The 13,989-nt window shown below is 42.2% G+C and overlaps 1 protein-coding gene across 3 annotated transcripts in view; it reads right to left on the bottom strand.

The window, feature by feature from the left end:
• The window catches only part of MAPKAPK5 (MAPK activated protein kinase 5), a 78,026-nt gene that overhangs the window by 48,998 nt on the left and 15,039 nt on the right, over positions 1-13,989 (bottom strand). For all 3 annotated transcript variants that reach the window (XM_089676876.1, XM_089676884.1, XM_089676894.1), the window contains exon 2: positions 1,633-1,706. In XM_089676876.1, the coding sequence (XP_089533002.1) occupies positions 1,633-1,706 (74 nt within the window). The remainder of the gene's footprint in view (positions 1-1,632; positions 1,707-13,989) is intronic.

The following is a 13,989-nucleotide window of genomic DNA, read 5'->3' as shown; positions in this document are numbered from 1 at the left end:
GACATCACCTGGTCTTCCCAGACGATGACTGAGAACAATCCATGACACTGGCAGGTCTCAGCTTGGCAAAGGGGGCAGTGCATGCTATAAATTCTGCAGGGTGCCCAAACTTTTGCAGACGCCATTTTTTTGTTTTCTGTTATTTTGACATATCTAACTTTTGTTGACATATTATAAGAATGTCTAATCTGTAATTTGATGCCTTTTGGAGATTTTTCCATCTTTCCTTGGCTTCTTTATGCACATTAATACAAATTTTTAGCTGGGGTGCCCAAACTTTCGATCCCCACTGTACATATTCCATACATCATCGGCCCCTGGGGAAGCTGGAAATTACTGTAGTAGTCTGTGTGGCTACAATTAGGGTTCATTTACACTTGCCTCGACTTTAAAATGCTTTTTTAATTTGTTTTTGATGCCTCGGTGATTACATTTTTTTGAAACTTTAATGAAGCTTGGCAAATGCCCAGCATATGTGTTGATTTTCTACTTGTTTTAAAGGGGCCCAGTAGAACCCCGCCCCAGTAGTGCCCCCACTCAACAGATCCCCAGCTCATAAATATCTCTATTCAGCAGATCCCAAGCTCATTGGTACCCTCATTCAGCAGATTCCAAGCTTGTAAGTACCCTTGTTCAGCAGATCCCCTGCTCAGTAGTAACCCCCAGCTTTCCTGATCCCCTGCTCATTAGTAACCCCCAGCTCTGATGATCCATTGCTCAGTAGTAGTCCACAGCTCGATTGAGCCATTGTTCAGTAGTAACCCCCAGCTCTTCTGATACCCCACTCGCTAGTAGCCTCTAGCCCTTTAAAAAGCTGCAGGTGCTGTTAAGGAACTTTGTCATAGATTTCTATGGAGGCGCTTTGAAGCATCAAGAAAGTGGCATGGGTACAATTTGACGCAAAGCAAACGTAACGTGTGAATAGAACTGCAAGCGTACCATTTTATCCAATTACAGGTGCTTTAACTGGCATTCCAAAAAGCATTTCCAATGCCACATTTTGAAGCAAGTGTAAAACAAGCCCTAATATCCACAATCTTCCAGGTGTTGCTCAGGTTTTGTATGAGCAGCTTCCCCTCTGCACACCGACCACAGGGGTTGCTCAACACTGCCGTCATTCAAAAAACCCCTTTTACAAAGCATTCTCCAATTGGACAAGGTGAAGATTGGGGATCGTGACATCAGCATTCCTCCTTTTTATTCACTGAAAAAAAAGTCATTCCAAAAATGGCAGCAGTGCTGAGCAACCCCTGTGGTCAGTGTGCAGAGGGGAAGCCACTTGCACAGACCCAGAAAGATTGCTGCTATCACTGTCATAGCACTGATTACTACAGTGATTTTCAGCTTCCCTAAGAGCCCATCAGGTATGAGATATGCATATTTACATTGTGCCAAGCTGGTACAATGTAAGTATGCAATACAAATACTTCTATAAATGTAGCAATAGCAAATTTAACTGTGAAAAGAAAATTCTATTTTTCTTCCTCTCTTTCCTCAAAGTGAAAGTATATAAAATAAATTTGCATATACTCAATTCTTCTACCAAACCATTGCAAATGAGACTACAATGAGAATCCTACAGCAATAGCCAACATGCCTACATTTCAGAAGAATATAAAAAGAATGCTATACCTTACTGGACCACTGATTCCAGCACCAAGCTTCTGTGTCCAGTTGATGTTGTACTCTTCCAAGATAGAAGTATCCTGCGTGCAATCACACAGATAAAGATGGTTAAACATTATGCTGATAATGTGAAATAAATTTTTGGCAATAATAAAAAACAAATGCATTTTTATTGTATTTTCTTTTTAAAGATTTTGGATCTTTGTCATGTTGGAAAAGTGCACGACGACCAAGGGAACAGAGTGATGGTAGCATCTTCTCTTTCAATATAGAACAGTATATCTGTTAATTCATGATACCACCAATGAAATGCAGCTCTCTGACACCAGCAGCACTCATGCAGCCCCACAGAAAAACACTGCCACCACCATGTTTCACTGTAGGCACCATGCATTTTTATTGTATTTTCTTTTTAAAGATTTTGGATCATTGTCATGTTGGAAAAGTGCATGGTGACCAAGGAAACGGAGTGATGGTAGCATCTTCTCTTTCAATATAGAACAGTATATCTGTTAATTCATGATACCACCAATAAAATGCAGCTCTCTGACACCAGCAGCACTCATGCAGCCCCACAGAAAAACACTGCCACCACCATGTTTCACTGTAGGCACCATGCATTTTTCTTTGTACTCCTCACCTTTGCGACACCATAACAGTTTTGAAGCCATCAGTTCCAAAAACATTTACCTTGGTCTCATCACTCCAGAGTACAGAGTCCCAGTAATCTTCTTTTTCAGCATGGGCCCTTGCAAATTCTAGGAGGGCTTTTTTGTGCATGGGCTTTAGGAGAGGCTTCTTTGTGGACAACATCCATGCATGCCATTCCTCTGTAGTGTACGTCGTAATGTGTCACGGGAAACAATCACCCCAGTTTGGCTTTCTACTTCTTTAGCTAACTGCAGTGAACTTGCACAGCGATTTTCTTCAACCCTTCTCATCAGAAGACGTTCCTGTCAAGGTGTTAACTACTGTGAATGGCCTGGACGTCTCTGTGAGATGGTTGCAGTTCCATCTATGTTAAATGTTTGTATAACTTTTGCTACAGTATTCTGATAATTTGCTGATCTTGTAACCTGCACCTTTCTTGTGTAAAGAAATTAATTTTCTTTCTCATGCCTTGTGACATTTCTCTTCCATGTGGTGCCATTGCTGACAGCATGAAATGGGAAGAGTTTTTCTTTAAGGAACGCCCTTTTATAATCAACTGTCTGCTGGACACCTGTTTAATGAATTAGACTAACCTGTAGTTGAATTCATGTTAATTAGGATATTGTAGTCTAAAATTTAGCTTTGCTCCTAAGACTTTCATTGGAGTGTTTTCATTTTTGCAACATGGTCTTGAATGAATTTGTTAGCAAAAATACTTTTTTGTGTTTGCAAATTAACAAAAAGGGCAGCACAGTGGCTAAATGGTTATCACTTTCACCTGGCAGTACTAGGGTCATTGGTTCAAATCCCAGCCACAGCATAACCTGCCTGGAGTTTGAATGTTCTCCCTGTGCCTGCGTAGGTTTCCTCCGGGTCCTCCAGTTTCCTCCCACACTCCAAAGACATGCTGGCAGGTTAACTGGATCCTATCTAAATTGGCCCCAAGTATGTGTATGTATGAATTTAAGTTACGGACCTTAGTTTGTACACCCCTTGAGGGTCAGGGACCTATGTGAATATACAATATATAAGTAAAGCGCTGCGCAAGTTGACAAAACTATACAAGTACCTGAAATAAATACATTTTATATACACACACACACACACACATATAAATATACACATACACATATATACATACACACACACACACATATATAAAAAATAATCCTGCATTGCTCAAAACTTCTCAACTAACATTGGCCCATATACCGTGGTTGTCACCTAGGGATGCTGGTTCCCACAATAAACCATAATGGCAATATGTGCCAATGCACACCTCTATGCATCTACGTGTCATCTGCAAATTCACAATGTGACATGTACAAGCCCAGCCTCCACTTCAATCAATTTCAATGCGGACAGTAAAAAGTAGAAATTAGGATGAACTTTAAGAGCAGTCATGCATTGTCATTCCAAGTGCTATGAGCACCGGAAATATGCATTTTACTACAAGACTGCTACTAGTTCTGCTTTAGGGACCTTCCTAATCTGAACCTCATTCCCCACACGCACCCAAAACCTCATTTACTTCAATGGAAAGCTTCTCTAGAACTCACCATTCCATTGGCAGCTTTCCACTTATGTCTATAGGCTGGTCTGTCACAAAACATTTCTTTCCAACACTAAGGCAGGGCTTGACAAATTTGCTTTGAATCTAGGAGCCAGCTAAAAAAGTTAGGAGCCAGTTTTTTTTTTAATTTTTATTTAGCATAGCATGGATTGTCACCGCCCGGGTTAAGGCAACTTTGGGGCAACAAGCTTCATGTGATGTGATTTGCCGTGCAACAATCACGGCAAAACTGCACCATGTTTTAGGTGCCATTGAAAATAATGACACTTGAACCTGTGTTTTGCGATCGCAGCGATTCTGTCGCAATTGCAAGAGGCACAGATGTGAATGGAGCCCTCCTGGTTCACACATATGTAATTCTGGATACGTTTTCAAACTCACAGATTTGCATGACAGGCTAGATATTATGTGGTCCTATTGAGGTGGTTTACACAGGTGCAATCCACACGCATTGTGTCTTGAGTGCCATTATGAAAAGGATCCTGTGCGAGTTTGTAGTGGTGCGTTCCAGACTCACAAGTGATAGAGTTGAGTGGCATGAGGAGATAAGTGTTCACATAGGATTGCAACTGACAGGCATTTTTGCATTGAAGTCAATGGGACGCGATTTTGCACTGAAGTCAATGTCACTTTTAATCTAATCTTAAAGAGGTTGTAAAGGCTAAAGGTTTTTTTATCTTCATGCATTCTATACATGAAGGTAAAAAACCTTCTGTGTGCTGCTCCCCCACAGCCCACCTTATACTTACCTGAGCCCCAACTGGATCCAGCAATGTGCACGAGAGCAATGGCTCCCCTGGGTCTCTCTCATTGGGTAAAACAAAGCAGTGGGTGCCATTACCTCCTGTTGCTGTCAACCACAGCCAGTGAGGAGGGAGTGGGGCTGAGCCACGCTCTGTGAGTCTTATGGACGCACAGAACAGCTTGGGAGTGAGCACACACGAGTGTCCTAAAGCAAGCGGCTCGCTTTGGAGGCACTCAGCAGCAAGGAGGGGCAAGGAGTGCCAGCAGGGGACCCGAGAAGAGGATCGAGGCTGCTCTGTGCAGAACCATTGCACGGAGCAGGTAAGTATGACATGTTAGTTATACAAAAAAAAGGGTGTTACTTTAACAGCATTATTCCCTTGAAACACTTACAGGAGTCCAGGCACATACTGAATAGGAAGCTTTTCCCTAACCTTCAGATTTGGGACAGACTTTGGACATAGTTGCTGGGAAAACATGCAAGCCCAAGGAATAAGTTTCACCCTTTACCACAAACCTCCAAGGCTGAACCTTCCTATATACAAGCCTGGGTGAAAGGAATAGGGATCTCTTTAAAAAAAAAAGGCAGCAATGGACAGAATCTTGTTCTCATATTTCCAAAAAGCTCAAAACATTTCCTGCTAGGAAAACTTTTATAAAGCACTGCTTAGGCTGTATTTAGGCCTGCTAGAAGAATTAAAAAATATATCCAGTCCTACTAGCCCAATCTTAAAAACCCTAGAAGGCTCTGCTATTGCATCCACCAAAGTCCCCCAAAAAGCTCATGTTCTGGTTTTCCATATATTCAGTGCTACTAAACTACTGCCAGAGCCTGGAAATCCCCTAAACTGAGCTCCCAGGAAGTCGAAAACATACTCAAAAGATACTGTACAGGAAAGTTCAAATCATATGTCCCAGGTACCGAGCAGATAGTTTTTTTTTTCTACCTTTAGCCCTGCTGCAGGCAAGCAGCAGTGCTCTTCTGACAGCCCCCCCCCATCTTGCCAGCTTCCGCCTCCCCCGCTGTGTCTCCTGAGCTCCGCTTGTCCATCTGTGGGCCTGGGACCAGTTCAGTGGTTGTGGGTGGGTATAGGGGAGGGAGGAGACATCCGCTCCCCTCCCCTTCTTGTCCTGAACCTGGAAGTGATGTGACCTCACTTCCAGGTCCCCGTTGACAGATTCCCGCCCATCAAGGCCGGGAAAGAATGTAATGCAGTGCTATGTGTACTGCATTACATTCAGGGGAGGCATGCATGGTCTTTTAGACCCTGGATGTCTCAAAAAAGAGAACCGGTCACCAAAAAGTCCCCTATGTGATGAGAAAAAAAAAGGTTAAGCAAAAAAAAAAAAAAAATGAAAGTTACACCAAAGCATATAACCCCCCCAAACTTTTTTCAAAGCCCCACATATATACGCACGTACAAACGTAAAATCACGTGCTGTGGCAGGACAAGTAGATTGTCATGAGGGACAAGTAGATTTGGGCACCAATTTAGTCCCTGGACAAGTAGTTTTTTTAAAAATTTCCACACTGCTGCTGTATATTCATACACATTCACACACGATGATCTTGAATGTTTGACATTAGTAGATAGGAATGGATCATGCTCTCTCTGTCAAACCTCAGAATATTTAAATGCCCTAACAATGATGCAGATTGCGTCTAAAATAAACTAGTTCTTGGGGGTGGGAAGAGGTTTTCCTCTCACCCACCCCACCCCTTCACCTTATCCTACTCACCCACCACTTTCTCCCCCCCCTCTTTTTTCCATGCCACTATTTTAGCTTCTCCAGCAGTTCCCTTCATCACAAATTACCCATTCTTTTGTGCTGTCTGTACTTCCTCTCTTATTTGTTCAGGTGACCATTGTCACTGGGACGTTTGGAAGGCCAAACTCTTGAGTTGTCACCAGAACATGAACAGTGGGAAGGCTTTAAATAGAGACTCTTGCTGTGATAACTGTTTGGAGGGGGGTTCCCCATTTTCTCTCACTTCCTTTTGCGCTTAGAATTGTTTGAATTTTTTTTTTTTAACTCTTCCAGTTCCCAATGCTGTCTAGAGCCTTTTTTCATTGTCAAGAATGCATGCAAAGCATTTTCAAGGTACTCAAATGGACAAAACACTGAACACAGGATGTTCCTACCAAGCTTGTCAAGCATTGTAATGACCAATTCACACCTCAGACCTCTCCCACCCTTGGAAACAAAAGATATGTTAATTCACACCTCAAATTCCTCATGAAGACCCCAGGTGACCTTAATAATTCACTCCACCAGACACCTTTCCCACCCTTGGAAACAAAAGAAATGTTAATGATAAAAACTCACACCTAAGCTAATCTCAAAAACATACTCTTCTCTCTGCTTCTACTCTGTATTTCTCTGAAACAGTCTGAAATAGTTAATTTACCACTTTTCAGTGCATTCTGGGCGTTTGGGAGGTTCTCCTGTGCTTATCTTTAAAAAAGCTTCTAAACGCAAACGCGCATAAACACAATATGCAAACGCAGCTAAACAGATGTTTTTTAACCTACGTTTTCCAGCAGTCATTTTCCATTGTTCAGAAGTGTCCCGTGTACATGGAGCCTTATATCACTGTTGTTCTTGCAGTGAATTAGAGGGTCACATTTATAAAAGTCTTTGGGTACTTTACATGGGTCTCTTAATTGTTTTGCACCATTTCTTTCTTTAGAATTCAATAAATATCATTGAACAAGAAAGTGCATTTGCATTAATGGAAGATGGACATCTTTCTATAGCCAAACTTAAAAAGGGCAAGTCAGTGCTTATCATGTCTCTTAAACTATGTGTTTGAGGCGCTACCCAATTATTTTAAAACACATTAAAAAAAATAATTAGTAAACACCCATACACACACCCTAAAGCAAATCAACTGTGCAGTAATACTAGGCAGTATACAGCTTATTACAGTATATTTTTACATAGTTACATTGGTCCGACTTGGACCAATAAAACTATGAATATACCATACCAGGCTGATGCCCCTGGAAGCCGGAAACAACACTGCTACTTTAGTGATCTTCACTGGCCTCTGGGTCCTGTGTTGAGCAACTAGCCTGGTGTATTGTGAACACAGCAAATTGGCTGATCGAAACAAGCGCCATTCAGAATGAATGCAAGCTGTCCTCGGAGTGGACGAGGTGGAGAGGTGGGGCAGTGACACCACAACTTTCAGTTGCTGCATAATTAGCAATATTTCACTTTCCGCCACAGCCATTGCATCTGCTCATGAAAAACATCATGCAAAAGCATGACAGTTTATAGCAAGTCTCCCCAGAAAAAAAAAAATCAGCATGCCCACTCATTTAGGGAGTGACTATTGTGACTTTTTGAAGCTGAACTCCAGACAGAATGATTTCCTAATGTTCAGACAACAGGTGGACAGGCTTTAAACACACACAAGAGGGACGCAAATTTTGGATGAATATAACTATGTAATCAAACACAGCATCTTGTATTACTAATCAGAAACATAGCAGCAATTTAAGCATTCTGTCATAAGAAAAATATCCATCTGGGAAATAAATCATAACAGATTGACAAGATTTCATCACATTTAATAAATGATGCTAATGGTTCTACTGTTTGTATTCATCATTTTAAATAATATAAATATATCTGTATAAAAGTTGTTTACAAGTTTAAAGTGATTGTAAAAGGCAGATTTTTTCTTTAAAATAACAAACATATTATATTTACCTGTTCTGCGCAGTAGTTTTGCACAGAGCAGCCCCCATCCTCCTTTTCTCGGATCCCCCACCAGAGCTCATGGCCCCTTCCCTCCTGCCACGTGTCCCCATAGCATGCTGCTTGCCTTGAGGGGACCCAAGCAGACTCGCTCCCAAGTCTCTGTGTGTCTGAGCCAAAAAGAAGGGAGAGTCCAGGGAGAGACGCAGCTCTTGTGCACATTGCTCGATGGGGATGGGGCCCAGGTACATAGTAGGGGGGAGGGGCTCTGTGGGTGCTGCTGCATACAGAAGGTTCCTTACCTTTATACTGTACATATAATGCAAGAAAGTGAAAAACCTTCAGCCCTTACAACCACTTTAACTACATCCCGACCACCCTTTAGCAGATATACTGCACAAAATCATATATATATATATATATATATATATATATATATATATATATATATATATATATATATATATATACACACACACACACACATATACATACATACATACACACACACACACATATACATACACACACACACGTCATTTTGTGTATCTGGGTAGGGAGCGCGAGTGAGCCCTAACCGCGCCACCATTCGCAGCCATCAATCACCAGGTCTCTGCCGGTGATTACCCGCCGGCACCCGGTGATTACTGAGGATCGCTGATGGGAGGAGGGCTGCTTTGTTTACTAACAGTCCTCCTCCCTGTTGGCTCGAGCACACTGCTCTGAATGGCTGTGCACAGCCATACACAGCAGTATGCTTACAGTGAAGCACAAATACACCGCCCCCCAGTAAAACACTCCCAGCACACAGTTAACCCTTTGATCACTCCTTATGTTAACCCCTTCCTGCCATTAGTACAGTGTCAGTGCTTTTTTTTTAGCACTGATCACTGTATTGGTGTCACTGTCAGTTCCCCCCAGTGTCAGAATGCCTGCCGCATGGTATATAAATACCAGTATATATATACAGCACCATTTGTAAATGCTATAACTTTCACGTAAACCAATTAATTTACGCGTATTGGGATTTTTTTTTTCTACTGCACATGTTTAATAGCAAAAAGTCAGAAATATTGTTTTTTTTCTCAAAACTGTTGATTTTTTCTTTTTCTAATAGCGCAAAAAATAAAAAACACGCAGGCAATCAAATACCACCAAAAGAAAGCTCAATTCGTGGGGAAAAAAAGGACATCAATTTCATTTGGGTGCAGCGTTGCATCTCCGCACAATTGTCAGTTAAAGTAACGCAGCACCATAACGCAAAAAATGGCCTGGTCAGGAAGGGAGGTAAATCCTCAGGAGGGCAAGTGGTTAAGTGAAACTTCAGGGTAACCGATAAATAAACAAACTGAAATGTATACATATTTAGTCATGAGTGCTACAGTTCAATCACCTCTAGCTGCCCTAAACGGTACTCTGTGCTATGGACACATACTACCTGGACGATTAGCTGCATCCAGTTTGCATGCGGCCAAAATCATTGTCCTGGGATCCCAACTGTGTGTCCAGGGACGGTTACAGCCCCCTAAGGCATGTAACTGTTTTGGATGAATAGTTACATGCGAACCGTCAATTTGTAGAGGTTACAAATCTGGCTGAGGCTGTTTATACACCGTATGCACAGATTTATACTCCACCAACATAAATCACTGATTCACACCAACAGTAACCTGTGTAGCTGGGCCTTGACTGAGTTACCCAGAATTTATCATTTTGAACAGCTAGTCTTGCGATGTTTGCTCATTTTCTATGCTACACAGCTTTGCCAAGTGTTCAGGAAGCCTAGAAAATGATAAGTGGACTCGGGAAGCAGTGACAATAAATAAGGAAGTAGCAGAGTGATCATCCTAACTAGCAGATGTGTAGATCACAAAAATGGCTGGCCAAAATTACAAATCCTTGGCAGGTAAAAGAAAAAAAATCCATCTCTCTGCATAACTTTCATCTATTTGGAGACAAACTGTCAAATTTGGAGACAATTAGGAAAACTAGCCATCATATCTAAAAAGGCACCCAAGTTGTGGTTTTGTTTTTCAAGAAGAGAAAAATAGCCAAAAGCCACCATCACAATCGATGGTAACAACATTATCAATAAAAACATATTACTAGTTCAGTATTACCAGTCTCCCAGAAATCCACCCACTCCCTTTCCTGAACAAACCCCCAATTTTCCCTCTTGATTAGAGGAGATTAAGGGGGGATATGATCAACATGTATAAATACATCAGTGCTTCATATAGTGAACTCGGTGTAGATCTATTCACCCTGAGGTCATCACAGAGGACAAGAGGGCACTCTTTATGTCTGGAGGAAAAGAAATTTAATCTTAAAACATGGAAAGGTTTCTTCACAGTGAGAGCCATGAAAATGTGGAATAGACCCCCTCAAGAGTTGGTTCTGGCCAGCTCAGTGGATTGCTTTAAAAAAGTCCTGGATTCTTTCTTAGATACACAGAATATAACTGGTTACTAACATTTATAGGTAAAGTTGACCCAGGGAATATCTGATTGCCTCTCGGGGGATCAGGAAGGAATTTTTTCCCCTGCAAGAACAAATTGGATCATGCTTTGCTGGGGGTTTTTGCCTTCCTCTGGATCAACTGTGGGTATAGGATTATAACTTTTTTTTTTAATGGTTGAACTGGATGGACTTTTGTCTTTTTTCAGCCAGACTATGTAAAGTGTAAATATCCACTTGAAGACTGCATAACACACACCTCTTTATTAGGTACACCTGTTCAATTGCTTGGTAACACAAATTGCTAATCAGTCAATCACATGGCAGCAACTCAATGCATTTAGGCATCTAGACATGGTGAAGACGACTTGCTGAAGTTCAAACAGAGAATAGGGAACAAAGGGGATTTAAGTGACTTTGAACGTGGCATTGTTGGTGCTAGACGGACTGGTCTGAGTATTTCAAAAACTGCTGATCTACTGGGATTTTCATGCACAACCATCTCTAGGGTTTAAAGAGAATGGTCCGAAAACAAAAAAATATCAGGTGAGCAGCAGTTGTGTGGAGGAAAAATACCTTGTTGATGTCAGAGGAGAATGGGCAGACTGGTTTGAGATGATAGAAAGGCAGCAGTAACTCAACTAACCACTCGTATGTATAACCAAGGTATTCAGAACACAATCTCTGAACACACAACATGTCGAAACTTGAAGCAGATAGGCTACATCAGCAGAAGACCACACCGAGTGCCACTCCTGTAAGCTAAGAACAGGAAATGGAGGCTTCAATTCACACAGGCTCACCCTATGCAAGTATAACAGCTCCCACTCTTCTGGGAAGGCTGTCCACAAAGTTTAGGAGTGCATCTATGGGAATGTTTGGCCATTCTTCCAGAAGCGCATTTGTGAGGTCAGGCACTGATGTTGGAAAGAGGGCCTGGCTCACAGTCTCCACTCTAATTCATCCCAAAGGTGTTTGGGTTGAGGTCAGGACTCCCACCCCAAACTCGCTCATCCATGTCTTTATGGACCTTGCTTTGTGCACTGGTGCGCAGTCATGTTGAAACAGGAAGGGGCAGTCCCCAAACATTTCCCACAAAGCTGGGAGCATGGAATTATCCACAATGTTTTAGTATGCCGAAGCCTTAAGAGTTCCGTTCACTGGAACCAAGCCCAACCCCTGAAAAACAACCCCACGCCATAATCCCCCCCTCTATAAAACTTTACACTTGGCACAATGCAGTGAGGAAAAGTACTGTTCTCCTAGCAACTGCCAAACCCAGACATGTCCATCGGATTGCCAGACAAAGAAGCGCGATTTGTCACTCTAGAGAACACGTCTCCACTGCTCTAGAGTCCAGTGGCGGCGTGCTTTACACCACTGCAGCCGACACTTTGCATTGCACTTGGTGATGTAAGGCTTGGATGCAGCTGCTCAGCCATGGAAACCTATTCCATGAAGCTCTCTACGCACTGTTGTTGTGCTAATCTGAAGGCCACATGAAGTTTGGAGGGCTTTAGCTATTGACTCTGCAGACAGTTGGCAACTTCTGTGCACTGTGCGCTTCAGCATGCGCTGACCCCGCTCTGTTGTTTTACGTGGTCTACCACTTCGTGGCTGAGTTGCTGTTATTCCCAGTTGCTTCCACTTTGTTATAATACCACTAACAGTTGACAGTGGAATATTTAGTAGCAAGGAAATTTCACGGATGGACTTATTGCACAGGTGGCAACCTATCACAGTACCACGCTTGAACTCACTGAGCTCCTGAGAGTGACCCATTCTTCCACAAATGTTTGTAGAAGCAGTCTGCATGCCTAGGTGCTTGATTTAAATCCAATGATTTGGAGGGTTGTCCCAATAGTTTTGGCAATATAGTGTATATATGGCAGTACTTCAAGTGGTGTTTATCCCAGTGTTGTTTTTTTTCAGGAGGCAAATCAGCCTTTTTGTAAAAGAAATCCTAGTGGCTAATTATCAACTGGATTGTTTTTACAGGCGGTAGGAGAGGGATGAACACCCCCCACCACCACCGGTGCCTTTCGGTGCTCTCTGTCCCACCAGAGAACCCAAAATTGGAGCCAGTGGTACTATCGGCTTGCCATGGAGTTTTTCAGGGACCGCAAGGTCCCAGATGAGCTCAATTGTATAGGAAACCAGAAACAAGCATTTTCGGCAGTTACAGTTTTCCGGATGTAAACTGCACCAGTTTTAAATAGGAAAAGCATCTGCTCACACTGACCTTGGTGTGCTCAGATGCTCTGAAGAACAGAGGACATCTGGGGTGGAGGAGAACCAGGTCAAAACCAGGTAACTGCATCCTCCCCCACCCAAAAAAGTGCCATGTCACTAATTTTATGAGCTGCTGCGTTTTTGGAAACGGGACTTTTGTTGTATGCAAAAAGTTGCGTTTTTGGATCAATAGACTTCAATGGAAATGCTGTAGAAAATCCATGTATTGTTTTTGACTAGTTATCACGCGTTTGCCGAGTTTTTAATGCGTTTTGCGTTTCTGCCCAGCAACAAGTTGGCCACAAAAAGCCATTCAAAAACACATAAAAAAACATGCGTGCAAAAAAAAAAAACCGCAAAACACAGCAAAAAGCAGTGAAAAATGCAACTTAAAACGGCAAACGACAAAAACACGGGTAAAATTGCTGCAAAATCGCAGATAAAAATGGCAGCCATTATTGGTATGTTTTTTTCCTATCGGCAAAATGCCGATAACACTATTTTTGGCAGATACATTTCGGCCGCCGGTATACCGGTGTACCCTTTTGTGTTGATGGGCTTTGAGCTTGTTTCAATGGCATCAGTAGGAGATGCTTCTGAGATCACTCAGAATTCACTATCAGGTACATTTGACCTGCAATTGACCTCTTTTTGACTTTCTTCAAGCAGCTTTTGCATTCCAATAGATTTTTATGGGACCATAAAACCCATTTACCATGTACAAAAGCCCATCAGCTGGCCTTAGAAGGATTTTTTTTTTCTTTAAATCAGCCTGCTTGATGGATTCCCCTGTCCACACAAGTGAGGTGGATAGGGGAATCCTCCCAGCTGCACTATTGTATTCTGACAGAGGGGACTCTGCTTTCCAAATACACTGCTCAGAGCTGCATCCACTGATCAAATGAACATTTTCCAACATTCCCCTTCGAGAGAAGCCGATTATTAAATTGACTTCTCCCAAGCAGGAATGGCCATAGGTAGGCTTAGCTGGGCGATTT

Source organism: Staurois parvus, unplaced genomic scaffold (assembly GCF_062004578.1).
Source record: "Staurois parvus isolate SC_StPar_1 unplaced genomic scaffold, SC_StPar_1.0 ptg000014l, whole genome shotgun sequence".
In the NCBI taxonomy this organism is placed as follows: Eukaryota; Metazoa; Chordata; class Amphibia; order Anura; family Ranidae; genus Staurois; species Staurois parvus.
The sequence above is the reverse complement of the archived record's forward strand: the minus strand, read 5'-3'. Positions and strand labels throughout refer to the sequence as shown.